This window comes from Stegostoma tigrinum, chromosome 4 (assembly GCF_030684315.1).
Source record: "Stegostoma tigrinum isolate sSteTig4 chromosome 4, sSteTig4.hap1, whole genome shotgun sequence".
Taxonomy (NCBI): Eukaryota; Metazoa; Chordata; class Chondrichthyes; order Orectolobiformes; family Stegostomatidae; genus Stegostoma; species Stegostoma tigrinum.
Genome location: NC_081357.1, coordinates 122493744 through 122514711, shown reverse-complemented (window position 1 = coordinate 122514711; position 20968 = coordinate 122493744). Strand labels below are relative to the sequence as shown.

General features: G+C 42.0%; 1 protein-coding gene across 1 annotated transcript in view; it reads left to right on the top strand.

Annotated features, from left to right (window-relative positions):
• The window catches only part of mfsd2b (MFSD2 lysolipid transporter B, sphingolipid), a 71378-nt gene that overhangs the window by 26219 nt on the left and 24191 nt on the right, over window positions 1–20968 (top strand). Inside the window, exons 4-5 of the mRNA XM_048531324.2 lie at window positions 8067–8190; window positions 14426–14504. Coding sequence (XP_048387281.2) covers window positions 8067–8190; window positions 14426–14504 — 203 coding nt within the window. The remainder of the gene's footprint in view (window positions 1–8066; window positions 8191–14425; window positions 14505–20968) is intronic.

The following is a 20968-nucleotide window of genomic DNA, read 5'->3' as shown; positions in this document are numbered from 1 at the left end:
GCAACGTTGAATGTTTCTTGTGTCCAATGTTTCAAAGTTTCCAATATATCTGAAGCGAAAGCAAAAATTGCTGGAAAAGCTCAGCAGGTCTGTGGAGAGAAATCAGAGTTAATGTTTCAGGTCCAGTGACCCTTCCCTAGAACTTTCAAATATATCTGTTTCCTAAGTATCTTAACTAATGAATGATGTGCTGATAAATCACTGAGCACTGATCTCTCAGTAATAAGTCTGCAACACTCTGAGGATTGGGTTTAAAAATATTCTCCAACATTGTTCATTTGTCTGCAGTGCTCCATCTAGTGGTGCTATTGGCCACTGCTGAAGCCCACCAGAAAAGGTATACAGATTACCTGCACCTTGTTTTTGTGGAACCCTTGTTCTGTGCTAATTTCTGGTTTCTACTTTCTTGTTTAGACACTTAACAATTGCGATTACACTCTAAAAGGAATATTGGAAAACTTGGAGGTGACCTGTGCATGTGAAAAGGATGACATAAACACACATTCTTTATGTTATAACATCACAACAGGAGCAACATAAAAGATTGTTTTATCCTCAACCCTTGAATATGTAAATAACTGTAAAAATAAGTGCTCAGGAAATATTGTAATTATTTGGACTGACTTTATTTTCATTGTTTTTACATGTTATGTCCTCAAACCCCTGGAAATCTTGCCAAGGTGTCAAGATTGAAGGGAAATGAGAGAAACCTCTGGAGATAATAGGAAAGATAGTTAACAATAGCCATTTATTTGCACCAGCTTTCTGGGGTCTTGATCCAGTTATAATAGGAAATTGGAAATTCATGGTCAGTGTCTTCTTGGCATCTGTGTCTCCCTGCTTCTATTATTCAGATACATCTGACCATTACTTTTTGCTGCCAGCATTGATCTAATGGTTTGAATCATGACCTAGTGACATTCCAATGCACATCTTAGCAATACTTTCTAAAGTGCAGTTACTGTTATAATGTTTACCATTTCCCAGAAAACACAGCAAATGCATATTTAATCAATTCAGTGTCATTGTCACAATTAAAGTGCAGTTCTCAATTCCTCAGGCTGTAGTATCACACTCTAAGAGTGCTAAGGTCTCAAACTTTAGTTTACTGGAGATTTGATATAGAAACAAAGCAGTTTGATTTTAGAGTATCTGAATTGTAATACTTTAGACTATGAAAGTTTGAGTAGATACAGGGTACAAAACCACGTGAATGTTTTGAAACAGGACCATATTTTGTAATTAATATTAGAATTAATTTAGTTCTAAATATCAAAGAAATCATTATATAAACACTTATAGACAAATTAGCTCTGAGCTGACAGGATATTTCCCAGTGAATGTTTAACTCCATTTTAGAGGATGGTGTTTTTAAATTATCAGATATAAGGAGCTCATAATGAAAAGTTAGTCCTTAAAGATGAAGTTTGGTCTGGTTTAGTTTTGCTCAGTTTAAGTCTGGTCAAATTTAGACAAACGGTGCTTTTGTTACACAAATTGAAAATGGAAACAGACATAAACCACAGGTGGCAGAATAAATGTGAAATAAAATGCTGATATTTTTATGAATTATATTTCTAAAATATCTTATCCCCACATCATGTGAATGAATTGAATTATCAAATTATTATTTCCATAATTATGGGTTGTTTTTATGAAATAAATCCATTGTTATTGTACGGATTAACATTCAATGCTTACCATTAACTACTTTCTGAGGTAACAAATTACACAGGCTTACCACACTCTGGGTGAAGGAATTTCTCCTTGTTTCATTCTTAAATGGCTACCCCATATCCTTAGATTGTGACCCTTGGTTCTGGACTCCCTGGTCATCAGGAACATCTTTCCTGTGTTTATCCTATCTAGTTCTGCTAGCATTTTAGAGGATTCTACGAGATCCAACACCCCCAACCCCCACCAAACTCCAGTGAATATAATCCTAACCGATCCAATCTGTCTCTGTACATTATCCTGCCATCCCCGAAATCAGTGTGGTAAACTTTGGTCCCACTCAACTCCCATAGCTTGAAATTGTTTCCTCAGATAAGGAGGCCAAGATGGATCACGGTACTTCGGGCGTGGTCTGAATTTGTCCCTACTAGTGCAGAAAGACATCACTGCTGCTCGACTTGAATCCACTCACTGTGAAGGCCAACATACCACTTCTTCACTCATTTATTGCCTGCTGCACCTGCATGCTTACTTTCAGCAACTGGTATACAAGGACGCCCAGGGCCCTTCCTCAGTCTGTCATCATTCGGATAATCATTTGCCTTGCTGTTTTTGCCTCCAAACCTCACATTTACCCACATTGTACTGCATCTGCCATGCATTTGCCCACTCACTCAACATCCATGAAGCATTTCTGCACCCTCCTCACATCTCGTCCTCCCTCCCACTTTCGGTCGTCTACAAACATAGAAATACTACATTTAGTTCCCTCATCGAAACCATTACCATATATTGTGACTAGCCGGGGTACCAGCACTGCTCCCTGCAGTACCAACAAACCACTGCCTGTCACTTTTCTGTGTTAATCTCTTACGTGGGGTTTTTCCAAAGCTTTCTGAAAATCTAAGTAAACCACATCTACTGGGTCCCGCTTATCGACGCTACACCTTGAAAAATCCAAGTAGGTTTGTCAAACATGATTCCCTTTTTATAAATCCATACTGACTCTGTCTGATTCTATCACTGTTTTCCAAGTGCTGTGCTATTAAATTTTTATAATGGACTCTAGCATTTTCCCCATTGACAGGCTAATCATTCTATAATTCCCTGTTTTCTCTCTACCTCTATATTTTTTTAATAGTGGGGTTACAATAGCTACCCTCCAATCCATAGGAACTGTTCCAGATTTTGGGATCTTGAAAGATGTTCGCCAACGCTTCCACTATTTATAGGATCAAAAGAACAGGAGGGTGAGATTAATTGATCTGCTCCAACAAAGACATGAATGGAGTCATTAGACTTTTAAGATTCTTTCACTCTATGATAATCTTACTTCAAAATATATTTATTTATTTTAGTGCTATCATCTGTTTCTAAAGAAATAAGATTATTTTCTTCATTTGGTATCTGTAGTCCTGCATGGATAACACATAAATGAAATATGGCCTGCTCTAAATTAAAACATACACAGTCTAGGGAGAAGTCCCAAAAGGATTCTTTCAATTTTCTACTGTAAGCTCACCAGGAATCTCAGGAACATGGCACAGTCCTCCATTTGCACTGCTTTTAGGGACCTCCACAGCTCTCACACCACAGGTAAAGTGAACAGCTGGAAGAATCCCCACAACAATTCGCTCACCAATTATTTAATCAACGAGAAATCATTTTAACACCTCTTAGCTATGAAATCTGCAGCGCATAAACAGAACAGTCAGATGGTTTTCATTTAACACGCCCCCGATTCATCATGCACAACTCAGTAATTAGCACATAGTCACACATTTGTGTTTTTCAAACAGAACAAGTATGAGCTATGGACATCAAATAGGCTACTGTACGGGTAAAAAGTTCAAACTCCATAATGTAGCGCAAGAAGAATCAATCTGTTTGTTGGAACAATCACTACCGTCCAAATTTCATCTGGATCTTAAAATTATGAAGCTTTTGTTTTCCATTGTTAAGTATCTTCGCCATTTGAAATTGCATGATGCGTTAAATCAAGATTATTTCAATGTGAGTACAGTTTCAACTCAAAACAAAGATAGGGACACAAGAATTAGTACTTCTAAGCTTAAGCCCAAAATATGCACTTAAAAGCAGGTACCCTTACAGGCACTCTGGCTACAAGAGTAGGTCAGAGGCTACGAATCCTGAAGTGAGTAATTCAACTTATGACCTCCCAGAGTCTGTCCGTCAGCTATAGGGCACAAGTCAGGAAGTTGATGGAATAGTCCCCAATTGCCTGGATGAGTACAGCTCCAATTACACTTAAGAACTTCTTGTTCTTTGCCATTAGGGAGGGAATTCCAGGACTTTGACCCAGTGACAGCGAAGCAACATATTTCCAAGTCAGGATGGTGAGTTGCTTGGAGAGGAAATTTTATGTGGTGGTGTTCTAATGTTTCTACAGCCTTGCCCTTCTAGATGGTAATGGTCATGTGTTTAGAAGGTACTGATTAAGAAGCCTTCACAAGTAAGGGGAACTTCTTAAGGGGAACTAGGGATCGGCAAGAAATGTTGGCACAGCCAGTGACACCCACATCCCTTGTATGAACGAAAATAAAAAAAATTAATCAATACCTTGAATTTCTTTTCATTAAGTGATCCCATTAAGAATCAAATGATCTTTGCCTCATTAGGCAGACAATTGCATCATGTAAGTTTCTGCTACTGAGAAGTTCCACTTAAGAAGCTTTACGCCATCTGGGAGAAAGTAATCCACTTGATTGGCACCAAATCCACAAACATTTGCTCTCTCAACCACCAACACTCAGTAGCAGCAATGTGTCCCACCTACAAGATGCACTGTTGGAACTTGTGAAGGCTTCTGGAGTAAAAAGGCCTGGACCATTTTCACTACATTGGAATTAAAGATTTGAGTATTCCAGTAATTTCCTTTACACTTCTTATAATCTCATGATCCACTTTGTATCTGTAAGCCCTCTTCATTTGTGGCAGCCTTTCTGGCATCAACAGTGCATGGAACAGCCCAAATAACTAATGAACAAGCTGAATACCTGTCTCTGAGACAATTTGGGATGGTACGTTGTTGTACAATGATAGCTTCATAGCAGCTTTCGATGCAACTGGTTTTGTTGTGCAAATTGGGGTAATTAGCATTATGCATATTAGTTGCATATCCATAGAATAGAATTCTAGTCATAAAACTGAGGGTATTAATTGAGGAGATAACACAGTGTGGAGCTGGAGGAACACAGCAGGCCAGGCAGCATCAGAGGAGCAGGAAAGCTGACGTTTGAGGTCAGGTCCGAAACGTCAGCTTCCTTGCTCCTCTGATGCTGCCTAGCCTGCTGTGTTCCTCCAGCTCCACACTGTGTTATCTCTGACCCCAGCATCGGCACTTCTCACTATCTCTGGGTTTTAGTTCCATGTGCTTTCCATGAATTGTTAACCAGTAAAGCAGAATAGCTTTTCTTTATCTGGTTCCTTTGGGAAAACTATACTTTATGTTGCACTTCTGAAAAGATCGTTGGAAACTTGCATGATGCAATTGTCTGCCTAATGAGGCAAAGATCATTTGATTCTTCTTGGGATCACTTAATGAAAAGAAATTCAAGGTATTGATTACTTTAATTTTTTTTATTTTCGTTCATACAAGGGATGTGGGTGTCACTGGCTGTGCCAACATTTCTTGCCCATCCCTAGTTCCCCTTAAGAAAGTGGAGGTAAGCTGCCTTTTTGAGCTGCTGCAGCCCATGTGCTATAGGTTGACCCACTTTGCCATTAGGGAGGGAATTCCGGGACTTTGACCCAGTGACAGTGAAGCAACATGTCAGGATGGTGAGTTGCTTGGAGAGGAAATTTTATGTGGTGGTGTTCTAATGTTTCTACAGCCTTGCCCTTCTAGATGGTAATGGCTATGTGTTTAGAAGGTACTGATTAAGAAGCCTTCACAAGTTCCAACAGTGCTTCTTGTAGGTGGGAGACATTGCTGCTACTGAGTGTTGGTGGTCGAGAGAGCGAATGTTTGTGGATTTGGTGCCAATCAAGTGGGTTACTTTCTCCCAGATGGCGTAAAGCTTCTTAAGTGTTATTGGAGCTGTACTCATCCAGGCAATTGGGGAGTATTCCATCACATTCCTGACTTGTGCCCTGTAGCTGACGGACAGACTCTGGGAGGTCATAAGTTGAATTACTCACTTCAGGATTCGTAGCCTCTGACCTACTGTTGTAGCCAGCGTGCCTGTAAGGGTAAAATAAAACAAAGCAAAACTAAACAAAGGACAACAGATGTTGGAAATCTGAAACAAAAGCAGGAATTCTTGGAGAAACTTGGCAGGTCTGGCACCACGTATGGGAAGAAAGCAGATTTAACATTTTGAGCCCTGTGGCTCTTCATGAGAGCGTTCTGCAGTCCTGTTTTTGTACTATATGATTAGTCCTACTCTATTTCTGGTGATTGGTCACCCTCAGGATATTGACAATGGGCACTTCAGCCATGGCGTTGTCTTTGAATGTCATGGACACTAGTTACATTCTCTCCTGTTAGAGATGGCCCCTGTCTGGCTCTTGTGTAACGTGACTGCCACTTGTCAGCCCAAAACTAGATATAGCCCAGAATCTTGCATTTGGAACTGGACTGCTTCAGTATCTGAGGAGCTGGAGATAAGTAATGCTGTTGTGGTGTTGAATGTAAGTTGCTGATTTTCATCTAGCTGTTGATAAATTGCTGCAGTAACTTTCAGGGCAGGAAAAGGGATTATCCAACCTTGTGTAAGACACTGGCAGTAAATTATAAAAAGACCATTTTCATCCTGGTAAGTGTGTAGGAACACATACGGATGAGATGTTTGCCTGTGAACCTTGGTTGTTGTGAATGCTTGGCTCCAATCAGTTCCGTCTCCTTGTCTTCCACTTCAAAGTATGAAAGTAGAAATGATTTCTTGACAAGTTGATGTTGTGTGCAAAGCAATACTTTGTGCAGAGTTGAGTGAAACGATCAAGAAAACGTCTGACTAAACCAGCAGAGTTTCCATAGGAATTTCAGACAGAACAATATCAGAATACAGTTAAAGCACACAGATTGGTACCCTCAGAATGGTATCCATGCACTGCTCTATACTATCAATTATTATTTTGGGTGGATTTGAGATGGAATTTAGGGAAAAACTTTGTTGGAAAATTAACCGTGCTCCTTGACCTCATTTATGTGAAGCAGAGAGAGCTGTCAGTCAACAGAGGAACTGTTTGGTCCTTTTGACAGGGAGTGGGTTGCAGAGTATAATCCAGTGGGTTTATTTGTTTTTTAATCAAAAAAAAACTATTTAGGGATGAATGCAAATTGGCTACCGTATTTCCTATATTGCAACAGTGACCCGTGAAAATATCAACATCATAAAATAATTGTATTGATTTGATTTGATTTATTGTTGTCACATGTACTGAGATACAGAGAAATATATTGTTTTGCTGACCAGACAAATCACACCTTATATAAGTTTATCAGGGTAATAGAACAGAATGCAGAATATAGCGTTACAGCTGCAGAGAAGGTGCAGAAAAAGATCAACTCCAATATATGAGGGTTCCGTTCAAAAGTCTGATAACAGCAGGAAGAAGCTGTTCTTGAACCTGTTGGTGCTTGTTTTCAAGCTTTTGTATCTTCTGCCTGATAGAAGAGGGTGGATGAGAGTATAACTGGGGTGGGAGGGATCTTTTGCTTTCCCGAGGCAGCAGGAAGTGTAAATTGAGTCAGCAGAAGGAAGGCAGGTTTGTGTGATGGACTGGGCTGCATTCACATGTCTCTGTAATTTCCTACGGTCTTAGGCAGAGCAGTTGCCATACCAAGCTGTGGTGCAGCCGGATAGGATGTTTCTTTGGTGCATCTATCAAAATAGCTAAGAGTCCTTGTTATCAGCACATTATTATATTGTTAACTACATTCATAATTTTAAAAAAACAGAATATGATACTAGGTCATGATGCTGACACCACCAAAGCAGGAATGTTTTAGTACTTTAACAACTAACAGTAAAGCTAAAGTCACCATTTTCCTGATTGCAAATACTAGACACCAATTTACTGCTTGTTACATTTTGGGCAAGGTAAAGGGTGCTTCATGTGCATCTGTTATTGAAATACAAGTATATAATAAGAGTATATTAATTTACTTCATTAGATAATTTGCAGTGAATCTTTATTAATATTACCTGAACTGACACATGTAGCTCTTTCTTATGGTAAACAGTTAAATTGAACCTGGCTGCAGATCATATTCAGCTGGTAGGCTTCCATTGAGAGACATTCGAGCCAAATTAACATGGCCATGTCGAAGAAGTAGCCTCTAACACGAGGAATATTAAATGATAGGTTCCACTTCTTAAGGGAGTATTTTTTTGTAACTAGTTATTAACTTTGGTGCATTCTTTCAGGATAATTGGATCTGCTCCTTTTGCAGTTCTGTCCTACGTGCTTCTTTGGTATGTACCACCACGTGGAAGATGGAGCTTCTTGTGGTACATATTCTTCTATGGTCTGTTCTGTACTCTGCTCACAGTAAGTACTCAGAATATTTAGATAATGTTGATTGAGTTATTAAAGTGTGATGTATCAATCAGATTGTTTTTTGTCCATAAGATATAAGGTTCTTCAGTAACACAAAATATACCAGGAGGTTATTGGACTACCTGAACCATTAATTAAGTATGTTTAGAATATAACTTTAGCAGTATTAATTATGCAATTATAATTATTTCTAATTTTCTTGTTATAATTACTTCAACTATAATAGCTGAATGGTTAAGTTGAGACCAATACTGAGAACTAAATGTACAGATTGTGAACAATAAACATTGCTAACAGACATGAAGACAAAACTTTTGGTTTTGCACTTATCAAGACCAAAACAAAAGAAAACCAAACTCAGATAATATAGCAATTTACAAATATATTCCTTTTGCCTCCAAAGTACTGGGCCCTCTGCGTAATTAAATATATCTTCTACTGAGCCCACATGAATTATATTGCAAACCTGACTGATAATCTGATGGAATACCTAGCACAGTCCAGATTATTTACTAAATGTGATATGTTGTAATTTGGTAAGGCAAATCCCAGCTGAATTTGTACAATTGATGATAGGGCCCTGAAGACTGTGGCCAATACAGAGACCCAGGGGTGCAGGTGGGTGGTTCCTTGAAAGTGGAGTTGCAGGTAGTCAGGGTGGTGAAGAAGGTATTTGCGTGTGTGTCTTTACATGGCTTGTTCTTGGATGGCTACAATGTCCCAGTTCAACTGGTGTCCCTCTTTGTCCATGCGTATTGAAATGAGTGATAGTTGGTCCTGTCTCGTGGTAGCTAGTTGGTGTTCATGAATCCTGATGGCTAGTTTCCTTCTTGTTTTCCCTATGTATTATTTTTAGCTGACTTTGCCTGGCATCTTGTAAATAACGTTGGTTCTGTTAGTTGTGGTTATTCTCAACAGTAGCGGTTGTTGTGTGGCCATCAGTCTGTGGACTACCGTGATTCCTAGGGGCGGAGTAATCCGGTAGTCATTTCAGACATGTCCTTAATGTATTGTAGGGTGTCTAGTGTCTCTTGGACAAATTGTCCCTTCAAAGACATGCACAAGAATTCCTGGGGGCCTGGCACTCAAACCCGAACTCATATACCAACCATTATGAAACAAATCTGGAAGTGATGCCACCCACCCCAGCAAACTGAGACACATAAATAACAAGTGGGACAGAACACTGACTCCTCACTGGAGCCACACTGACGATGTTACCTAGCGCGGTGACAAAACATTTGCCAACAAACTTACCAGCTTGGCAACTGCATTAACAACCCGAGCTGCAGGTCTTTTCAAAAACTTATAGGAAGATGTTGCATTGGATAGGGCTTTTTTCCTGCAGCATCAGAGCCAGACGGGTGGCCTTATAGAGGTTTCTAAAATCATGAGGGTCATGGGTTGGACAAATAGCCAAGGTCCTTTTCCTAGGGTAGAGGAGTCCAAAACTAGAGGGCATATGTTTAAGGTGAAAGGGGAAAGATGTGAAAAGGACCTGAGGGGTAACTTTTTAATGCAGAGAATGGTGTGCATACAGAATGAGCTGCAAGAAGATGTGGTGGAAACTGTTGTAATTACAACATTTAAAAGGCATCTGGATGGGTGTATGGATTGGAAGGGTTTAAAGGAATGCAGGCCAAATGCTGGCAAATGGAACTAGGTCAGAATGGGATGTCTAGTCAGCATGGACAATTTGGACCAAAGGGTCTGTTTCCACGCTGTCTGGTTAATGCTGTATGATTCTATGACTCTATGCTGGTTATTATCAGCACAGGTCATAGTCAAAGGAACTTGGATAACTAAATTCTTGATCTAAAGAATGGTGATGAGTTTAGTGTAGACCAATGTAATGTTGAGTGTAATAGAAAATATAAATATACGATCAGTTAGACAATTATTGACTTCAATTATTTTGCCTGTAGCCTTATAAACTGATAGTTGTTTTTAGTATATTGTGTTGGTATGCTCTCAGAAGGTTACAGACAGTCTCTTTTCAGAAGCTGCTGATATATTCAAAAGGAAAATATGATGAATGCTGGAAATCTGAAGTAAGAACAAGAAGGTGGTGAAAATACTCAGCCAGTCAGACAGAACTTTAGGTGGACAAAAGAATTAACATTTTAGCCTGAGACCTTTCATCAGGAGTGGGAAAAGTTAGAAGTGGAACAAGTTTGAACAAATCAAAGGGTGTAGGTTGGAAAAATGAACAAAAGGGAAGATTTATGATTGGGAAAAATGGCAAAGAGAATAAATGCCAAAGCATTTCATGGCACAAGATGAAAGAGAGCAGTAATAATAGAAGTAAAGGGACAAAGAATGTGTTTAGAGGAGGTGTGATTTGCAGGATCCTGAATACCTGCTGTACAAATGCAAAGAAAACCAAAACAATGGAGGAACAAGAGAGAAAAATATAGAAAATGGCAATAGAGGCAGTAATCCAAAATTATTAAACTTATTGCTGATTTTTGGAAGGTTGTAAAGTCTTCAGCTGACATTCGAGGACTTCTTCCCCCTGAAGTTTCACTGACTTCTACTTGAACAGGACTAGTAGCTAAGGGTGGAAAGGGCAGAGTGTGGCAGCAGGGTAAAGAATTAAAACTTGAAGTGATTTGGACTCACACTTGCAGACTAAACAGAAGTTTTCCACAAAATGGTCATACCCAGCATTTTGTCTCTCCATTGCAGAGGAGCCCACAATGTGAATTGTGAATGCAATTTACTAACTTCTTAGAAGGGCAAGTAAATTGTTATTTCCCTGGAAGTAATAATTGGGGTCCTGGACAGTGAGAAGAAAAGAGGTGGAAGAGCCATTGTTTCATCTCCTGTGTTTGGATGGAAGGGTACTGTAGGTAAAGGAGGTTTGTTGGAGTTGACGGAGAACTTAGCTCTATGATAGCCAGATCCATTCCCCAGTAACCTTTAGCACCCTTTCCTTTTCCAATGTCATGCAATTTGTGCAAGGTGGATGTTCCCTGTGTAGGAATTGGAAGCTTCTTTGCTCTAAACATGCAGGCAATATATTGAGGAATGGAGTATAGCAAGTTAATGTGAAATAACAACAAACAGCATATTATTCTTTCGATGTGAGTCAGCCTTGCATGCTTTGTTTGCAGAAGGTCCAGTTTGACTCAAAAATTGTCACTCATAGGAAAGCATACAAAAAAAAGATAAAAATACGATTCAGACTATCAACCATCACACATACGTTCTTTAGTGTAGTGAACTTCTATTTTATTGTTAAATCCAGCTTTGTGAACTCGTGTTTCTGTGAAAGACCATCATGTTAAATAATGTCAAACAAAATGTGATCTATTCAGTTATGTTTCAGTTTGGCATCCACCTTGTCCAGTAGCAGCATCAGCTGGGATCATAATACAGGTTTTCAAGGTTATGAAGAGTTTTAATAGGATGCATGTAGAGGAGATATCCCCACTTATAAAGGATGCCAGAGCCATTGCAAACGACAGGGCAAAGTACATTGTCACCCAGAGGGACAAACTGATGGGAGAGCTGAGTAGATGCATGGAGGCTATATTGGTGGGGTTAGATGAGAAGGTGTGGTTGGAGGCTCACATGCAGCTTAAACATTGACACAATTTATTGGGCCTTCTGGGCAGGTCCTCTGCTGTAAACGCAATGCAGTGCATTGTCGTCAGTATCTGTTGATAACATATTTGCAAAGTAACCATTGCATGTCTATAGCATCTGCAGCATCTGATTTAGTTTTAGTTGGAATGAATGTTTCGTTAAACCTGTATGTTATCAGTAAATGAAAGTCAATTACTTGAAAATATTTGGACACATGATTGTGAATGTATACACACACACACACACACACACACACACACACACACACACACACACACACACACACACACACACACACACACACACACACACACACACACAATTTCTTGGTAACAAAAACAGAAATTGCTGGAAAGGTCCAGCAGGTCCGGCAGCACCTGTGGGGAGAAATCAGAGTTAGTGTTTAGGGTCAAGTGACTCTTCTTCGGACGTGTTCTGAGGAAGGGTCACTTGGCCCGAAACGTGAACTCTGATTTCTCTTCACAGACACTGCCGGACCTGCTGAACTTTTCCAGAAGTTTCTGACTTACAGCATCCACAGTTCTTTCAGCTTCCCTTTCTTAATAATCTGGTTCCTCCGTCTCTTGCTTATCTTGTCCATACTCACCACTTATTAGTTTCCATATGCAGTTCTTCTTGTCTGGCTTCAAATTCCATCCCATCCGAAGTCTCTAACGCAAGCTTGTTTCCTGCTTTTTAAGTATAACCATCTCACATTGTACCTTATACAGAAAATATGATCAGTTACTTTCAAAACCCTTGGGATAATTTCCATGCCAGATTGTGACTTACTTAAAATCTCAGCTTCTATTCCATGGGGAATGGGATGGGGTTCTCGATGTTATTATCATCACCTCGTGAACAATGAGTCATAAACTTACTGCAGCCTGTTTTATATCCTCCCTGATACAAGGAAGATGGAGGTCTCTATTCTGGAGTAGTGACCAGGTCAGCATGTAGATCCTCAATTAAACATTGAAAAGAATGAAGAAGACTAGTGGTTCCTGATCCAAACTCCATACCCTAGCTACTTACACCATCTGTCCCGCTGGCAGCAATCTGAGATCAATGTTTGTTCATCTTGGTGCCACCCCTCATCCTGAAATGAGCTCCAACTTCAATCACTAACCTCTGTAGCATCAAATGACTTTGCCCCTGTCAGGATTTATCTGCTGCTCATTCTCTCATTTGTGTCTGTGTTACCTGCAGACTCGACTATTCCAATGTACGTATGACTGGCTTTACCAGGGCGGCACGGTGGCTCAATGGTTAGCACTGCAGGCTCACAGCACCAGGATACGATCCCAGCCTCGGGCGATTGTCTGTGTGGAGTCTGCACATTCTCCCTGTGTCTGAATGGGTTTCCTCTGGGTGCTCCAGTATCCTCCCACAGTCCAAAGATGTGCAGGCTATGTGGATCAGCCATGCTAAATTGCCCGTAGTGTTCAGGGGTGTGTGGGTTATAGGGGGATGGGTGTGGGTGGGATGCTCCAAGGGGCAGTGTGGACTTGTTGGTCTGAAGGGCCTGTTTCCACACTGTAGGGAATCTAATCTATCCATGAACATGACCATCCAAAACCTTTCTGGTAGCTCGCAACAAGTCCTATGTCTCTATCACCCACAATACCTTAGAACTTTGTATCAGTGATAATGGGAACTGCAGATGCTGGAGAATCCAAGATAATAAAATGTGAGGCTGGATGAACACAGCAGACCCAGCAGCATCTCAGGAGCACAAAAGCTGACGTTTCGGGCCTAGACCCTTCATCAGAGAGCTCTCTGATGAAGGGTCTAGGCCCGAAATGTCAGCTTTTGTGCTCCTGAGATGCTGCTGGGCCTGCTGTGTTCATCCAGCCTCACATTTTATTACCTTAGAACTTTCCTTTGTTTTAAATCCCCCCCCCCACAGCATGGTCCCTCTCTGACTCCATAATCTTTTTCAGGCCCACTCATCTCTGAGGCATCTCTGCTACTCATAATTTGGCCTCTTGTGAGTTCCCAATGTTAGTCACTCCACTGCTGGTGGTTGTACCTTCAACCTTCTAATTTCCAAGCTCTGGAATATCCTCCCTAGACCGCAGGCTTTTTTTCTGATGAAGAGTGTAGGCCCGAAACATCAGCTTTTGTGCTCCTAAGATGCTGCTTGGCCTGCTGTGTTCATCCAGCCCCACACTTTGTTATCTCGGATTCTCCAGCATCTGCAGTTCCTATTTTCTTTGATTGAAAGTTTGACCATTTGGCCTAATACTTTCTCATGCTGTCCAGAACCATATTTTGCTTCATGTGTTTCTGTGACGTGCCTTGGGAAATTTCAGTAGGCTGTGCTGTTGCCTTCAGAAGGCACTTTGAATAGGCAAAATATGCACTTTTGCAAGCAGAAGTAGTTGAATACTAACTAGTCTGAATGACTTTATGAAAGTCTGCACGCTTTCACAGAACTCTTTAATAGAAATAATTCAATGCAAACATTTGAAACCAAATAAAAAGTTGTAATCAAAACTACCTGTTAAACAATCTATGATCTGGGACAGATATGTTTATCTTAGCAGCATTTCTGCTGGTAGTCACCTTGGAATAAATTTTACTGGGATATTCTCGGAGAACTATACCTGATCAGTTGTATCTCTTCTTTCAGTGTTTCCACGTGCCATACTCAACTCTTACTATGTTTCTGAGCAGTGACCAGAAGGAGAGAGATAGTGCAACTGCCTTCCGTAAGTTAAATTGTTCTGGCAGAATTTCTGGTAAAATCAATTAAATTTAAATTAATTTGGGAATGTCAAGTAGATCTACTCAGATTGTCAGTAGATTCTCAACAAGATTACAATGTGGTTTATACTTGCTTACTATATTACTGCAAAACATCAGCACTTTGTTTGTGACTCGAGTAATAACTTTAGGAGAAATGTTTCATTTTTTGAATTGTAGAAAACACATCCTGTAAGTTAACGTTTCAGGTTTGGCATTGTACTTACCTTCTGTCAGACAATGCTGATGCTTCCAAAGTTCTGAGGAAAGGTCACCGGACCTGAAACATTATCTCCAGTTTCTTTTCTTCACAGATGCTACCAGACCTGCTGAGCTTTTCCAGCAACTTCTGTTTTTCTTCCAAAGTCGTAATTTGGAATTGATTGTTTCAGATTTAATGTACTGTTTCAAGGAAGATGCTTGTACAAGAAATCGAACAGATGGAAAGATAAATTGTTATAATTATTGTTATAATGGAAGCAAATGGCCTCGCTGAGATATTTAAATCAACAACCTGCTTCCCACCTCTGTTAAAACTAGAATTGAGGGAATTAGGGAGTGTTTAGGTTCCAGTTTAGATTCGTTAGCATCACTTCGGAACAAATTGCTTGTGAGGACTTAAAATTGTACCTTCCCTCCAGCCCCCTTTTTAACTCTGTGTTCAGTCTCACTAGAAATCTGCAAAGTGTCATTTTTGTTGGGTTTTGAGGAGGGATTCCATCTGAGGCCTAGCAAGTTTTTTTTGTGCTGTTGAACCAAACTCACCTCATTAACTTGGTACCATGTTGCGACAGCACATCCTGAGATGCTGCTTGGCCTGCTGTGTTCATCCAGCCTCACATTTTATTATCTTGGAATCTCCAGCATCTGCAGTTCCCATTATCTCTAATCATCTGTTGCTAGCCTGATTCTCCCGCTTACCATAACACAAAATATTGCTGGGATATATCGGGATCTGTGGCTCTCGTGATGCTGTGGTAATGCCCCTATCTCTGAGCTAGGAGGCCCAGATTGAAGTCCCACCTGCTCCAGAGATGTGTAATAACATCCCAGAACAGGTTGATTAGAAAATAAATGTCCTGGGATCTTCTGGTGCCACATTTAAAATGGCGCAGTGTACATAGTCAGACTCTGGCAGTCCGGAGCAGCCCTGTATGATTTGAGACATTTTGTGACGTACATGAGGAAATGAGCACCTTGCTTTGTTGACAGAGACCTAGACATCCTGGTGGATGGGATGGTGCCAAGGAGAGATGTGTCGTTTCCACAGGACCAGCAGAGTAGAGCGTGTCACCAGACCCTGTCTGCTTTGTGCAGATATAAACATCTGAAGGAACATCCAGCAGTGCCACAGCTCTGCTCTGCTAGGCTAAGTGCCACCATGTTCTCTTTGTTGCTTCTAACGCAATCTGCTTTTACCAGTGCACCCATCGCTCACCAAGGATCATGTTCCACTGCTCTCACTATCGCCAGCGTCATCTTCCCTGACTCACTCCACCGGCCCCACCCCAACATACAACACGCACAGACACACACACAAATGCATACACACTCGCTCACTCACACAAACACACACACACTATCTTCTCCCTTGCTGTAGGCACCTCTAGATTTCCCCCTATCCACATGAGCACTAACAGCTGTGCCACCCATTTCATCTGATTTAATCTCTCCCTTTGTCTCATTCCAGAAGAAAACAGCTCATTATAGAGCCGAAAGAAGGCTGAAAGGGTGGGCTGTGCCTGATCTTGCCCCCCCACCCTCCCAGCCCAACTCCCTATCTCCACCCCAGTTTGACTCTCCTGGTGAGGACCAGGACTCATGCTGTAGAGATACAGAAACATCCATATCTTGGTGAATGAGTAAGAAGCATTGTCCTCTGTTCTGCTAATATCCCATCATGCCCCAACGTGAATGAGCTCTAAACATGACAAAATCTCAACCCCTTGGTCATGCCACATTCTCTGTTTTATCTCCTGAAGGCACAAGCAACAAGACCATGGTCTCTGGTGCAGCACCACGAGACACTCCCCCGTCTCCAGTTCTGAGCAAGATGCCACTGACAACCCACTTCACCCTCCACCAGCTCAGATATTGACAATCTCATGGTGGGTTAGGGGGTGCGGGAGTGGGGGGCAGGATACGTTGGACAGATTAGAATGGATCGCACCTCCTGGTGAGTACACATCTATAACGGTGGCCAAGGAAGAAATGCCACCAGGTTGCTGGTACTCAGAGTATTGTCAGAGACTGGCCACCTGCTCAGCCCCAGGCAGGAGAGGAGCCTGTTGCGTTGACAGTTCCAAACCTTATCGACCTGAACAAGCAAACATGGGGTGCAGCAGTCAGGTTTGTCAGGGACACTGAACAACCTGACCCAAAGGCTGCAGGACTGCCATTTCCAGCCTCAGGAATGCCAGGGTCTGTCTGCCTCCATGGGCAGGTTTGAGAACACACTCAGAGACTGCTGGACGGGCCCAAGTGTTTGAGTTATAAGGTGAGGCTAAATAGGTTGGGACTTTGTTCACTAGAGCGTAGAAGGTTGAGGGATGGCTTTTTAGAGGTTCATAAAATCGTGAGAAGCATAGGTACAGTGAATAGCAAAGGTCTTTTCCCAGGATGGGGGAGTTCAAAACCAGGGGCCATATTTTTAATGTGAGAGGAGAAAGATTTAAAAGGGACCTGAAGGGCAACTTTTTCACACTGAGCGTTGTTCGTATGTGGAATGAAGTGCCAGAAGAATTGATAGGTGCAGCTTTGGACAGGAACATGAATAGGAAGGGTTTAGAGGGATGTGAGACAAATGCAGGAAGGTGGGAGAGATTTGTCGGTGTTTGGACGAGATGGACCAAAAGGTCAGTTTCCATGCTGTATGACTCTATGACCTGCTGAGCACCAATAGCAAAGTGACAGCAGGAAACAAAGAACTCTGATCTCAGTCCAGGTGCTCATTGCTCACAAAGAAACGGGATGCTGCTAGTCATTGGAGCAACCACACTGAGGAGGTCTCCCAGGACATGTCAGAGAGGTGGCCAGGCCTTCTGCTTTCAACCTGACTGCAACTTTCAAGCTGAAGAGGGTAAACCTGCCTCTGGGCAGGATGCACTCAATGTGCCTGCGCCCTCCAAACACTAATACCCCCGGGGTCACCTGCCCAAAACTCCAAGGCCGACAAACACTGCTATTGGATAGCCTCCGCACAACCCCAGCTGTGAATCCTGGGTCTGTAATTAGATGTAGTGGAGGGAAAAGAAGAAGAAAACATTCTGACTCTGTGTAGGTGACATGTTATGGTGAAGACTTTGTCAAACTGTAAACAGATGTTCACTTTTCATTGGCAGCTGTGTGACCAAATGTCAGTTTAGCTACAAATACAGAATGAAGTACATAACCAAGCCATCCTCAGCATCACATAATGTTCCAACTCTCTCTGAATGATAGCTATCCTGCCCCAAGTAGCTGCCTGGCCTCGTCCAAACCCCTGGAGTAATATCAGAAGCTGCCCTTGAATGTTCTCCCTGACTGAATACTGTCTCCCCGGATTTGGTGAAAGACGACTCCCCTCAGACTTTGAGAGATGGGAACTTGTTTGAAATGTGTGCGGTGTGGTTTGTTGTGAATGTGTTGGTGGACGGTGAAGTTGTAGCATTAATGTAGCCCAGTGCTGTGCAACAACAGGCCCACCCATCAGTCAGGACTGATCACTGCTGACAACCACGACAAGCTGCCTGGCTTTGTGTCTGCTCAGTGGCAAGGCCCAACAGAAATACGGTCATCCTGTCCATTTTGACTGACACTGGGAAGTGGAAAAAGGCAAGGCAGAGAGACGATGAGTATCCACACAGGAGCAAAGTGAGTGAACGCTAAGAGAGAAAATGAGGACCCTGGCAGTGCAGCCTGGACCAATCAGGAAATGGATATTTGTCCCTGCGCATAGAGTATGACAATGATGGAGGTCTCTGCAATCCAAAGTCCAGCATTAAAGTGGAAAACTGCAGCGGATTAGGGATGATGCGGGTGAGACTGGTACATAATCTCCAATGGGGCGGGGGGCGGGGGAGTGGCAGGGATGTATGGGGGGGTGGTCACTGCCCACGGAGTGAGATGTTGTGGCTATGGTCCAAGATGGAGACCCAGAGGACTGAGCAATGAGCCAGAGTTACGACATAGCCAATCTAATTTTCATAACGAGAACTCTCTGCTCTCTTGACATCCCACCTGTGTTGTCAAATTCCAAACAAACGCCATCTACAAGTCCGCTGACAACACCACCATAGTGGGACGGATATCTAACAATGACAAGTCAAAATACAGAAGGGAGATAGAGAGCTTGGTGACATGGTGCAGTGAAAACAATATGTCTCTCAACATCGACAAAACTAAAGAATGGATCATTAACATCAGAATGAAAGGAGGAGAACACTTCCCCATCTACATCAATAGAACTGAGGTTGAGAGAGTGAAGACCATCAAGTTCCTCAGAGTGACGATAACCGATGACCTGTCCTGGACTTCCAACGTAGATGCAACAGTCAACAATGACTCCTCTTGCTCAGGGCAGCTCAGGAAATTCGGCATGTCCATAAGGTCCCTCACCAAGTTCTACAGATGTACCATTGAAAGCATACTAACAAGGTGTACAATGGCCTGGTACGGCAACTGCTCTGCCCTGGCCCGTAAGAAACTACGTGCACAGCCCAGACTATCACAGAAGCCAACCTTCCATCCATGGACTCTATTTACATGGCTCACTGCCGCAGAAAAGCAGCCAACATCATCAAAGACCCCTCCCACCCTGATAATGATCTCCTACAACCTCTTCCATCAGGCAGAAGATACAGAAGCCTGAAAACAAGCACACAAACAGGTTCAGGAACAGCTTCTTTCCAGACTGGTGAATGGACTCTAGCCACAAATAATGTAACCTCTAAGCCTTTTTGATCTGTACATCTTTTGTTTGCTGTGATTTGCCTGTGCCGCTCGTAAACAAAGTTTTTCACTCTATTTTGGTACATATGACAATAAATCAATCAATCAATCAGCCAGTCATTTAATCAGTCTAGATGTTTGGTTTCTCTTTGACATGTAGGAGAATAGCTTATCAACGAAGCAAGCTTAGGTAGAAATATGTCTCGTCGCTCACTAAACAGATTCTCATCTTGCCTTGCAAACCTTAACTGTACAATTCTACTTTATTTTCTTGAAGCTGAGAGTCTAATGTTACTGAGTTTGCTATGTTTTCCCAACTGACCCACCATTGGTCACGTTATTCAGGGACTGGGAAAATTCCACCCAATATTCCAGATATTCCGATGGCCAAACAGTCATTGGAGCAGAATGGCCTTGAATCATGCACCAGGATCATGCAGAATCCCTGACACAGCAGACTCCATGGGAAATGGCCAGGATGCCTAAACTTCCAATGGAAAATTCCACAGCATCTGAAGCCCTTTGTAAACTTTGGAGGTGCCAACTCGGTAAAATTAATGTTTATCCAGGCAGGTTAGTAAATTAAATACCTACTCTAACTCCTTGTTAACTATTAAATTGCACCCCTCCCCATTCATTACTGTTCCCCCAACTATGTCTTTTGAATGCCTTACATTGCCCAGACCCCTGATTATCATACCCCGAACAGATTCCACCCCACTTTGCAAGCTGGAGTTCCCTGACCCAACATCTCCCCATCTACATTAAGTATTCATTCACTTATGGGGCACCCTGGAATACCACGCATCCCAACCCAACTCACCCACCTGCCTGACACCTTGACCTCCTGGCACACAACCAACCTCACCCATTTACTATCCACCTGGAATCCCACTTCCATTTTGCACTACTGTCTCACCCACTTGGCATCCTAAACTCTTAACCGGCTGCCACCCTAACCCCACACTTCCCGCAATAACCCTATCAAAGTAACAGGACATGTGGCTGGTCATATACATCACAGAATACAGCACATTGACTTCTTCAAAGGAGGTACCACACCAGTTCCCTTCGCTGGTAGATTCAGTATTTCCTAGACAGAATGCCTCTTTCCAGGAATCTCCATCACCTAGAACATCTAAAAGTTAGCGCAAAATCTTGAACCAAATCAGGATTGGTTCTGAAGAAGGATCACCAGACCCAAAACATTAACTCTGATTTCTCTTGACTGATGCTGCCAGACCTGCTGAACTTTTCCAGCAACTTCTGTTTGTGTTCCAGGATTGGAAATATGGTTTACTGGTTGGAATATCTGGAGCAATATGTTAATCTGCTTCTGTCATTAATATTGTGTGACCTCTGTAGTCATCAAAAAAATTCACCTCCATTGGAGAAATAGTTGCTTGACAGTAATCTTATTCTATCAAATTGTTGGCTTGTCTGTGCATGAACTGGCAATACTACATTTCATTGTGATGATAAAATGGGACTTTACTTTTAT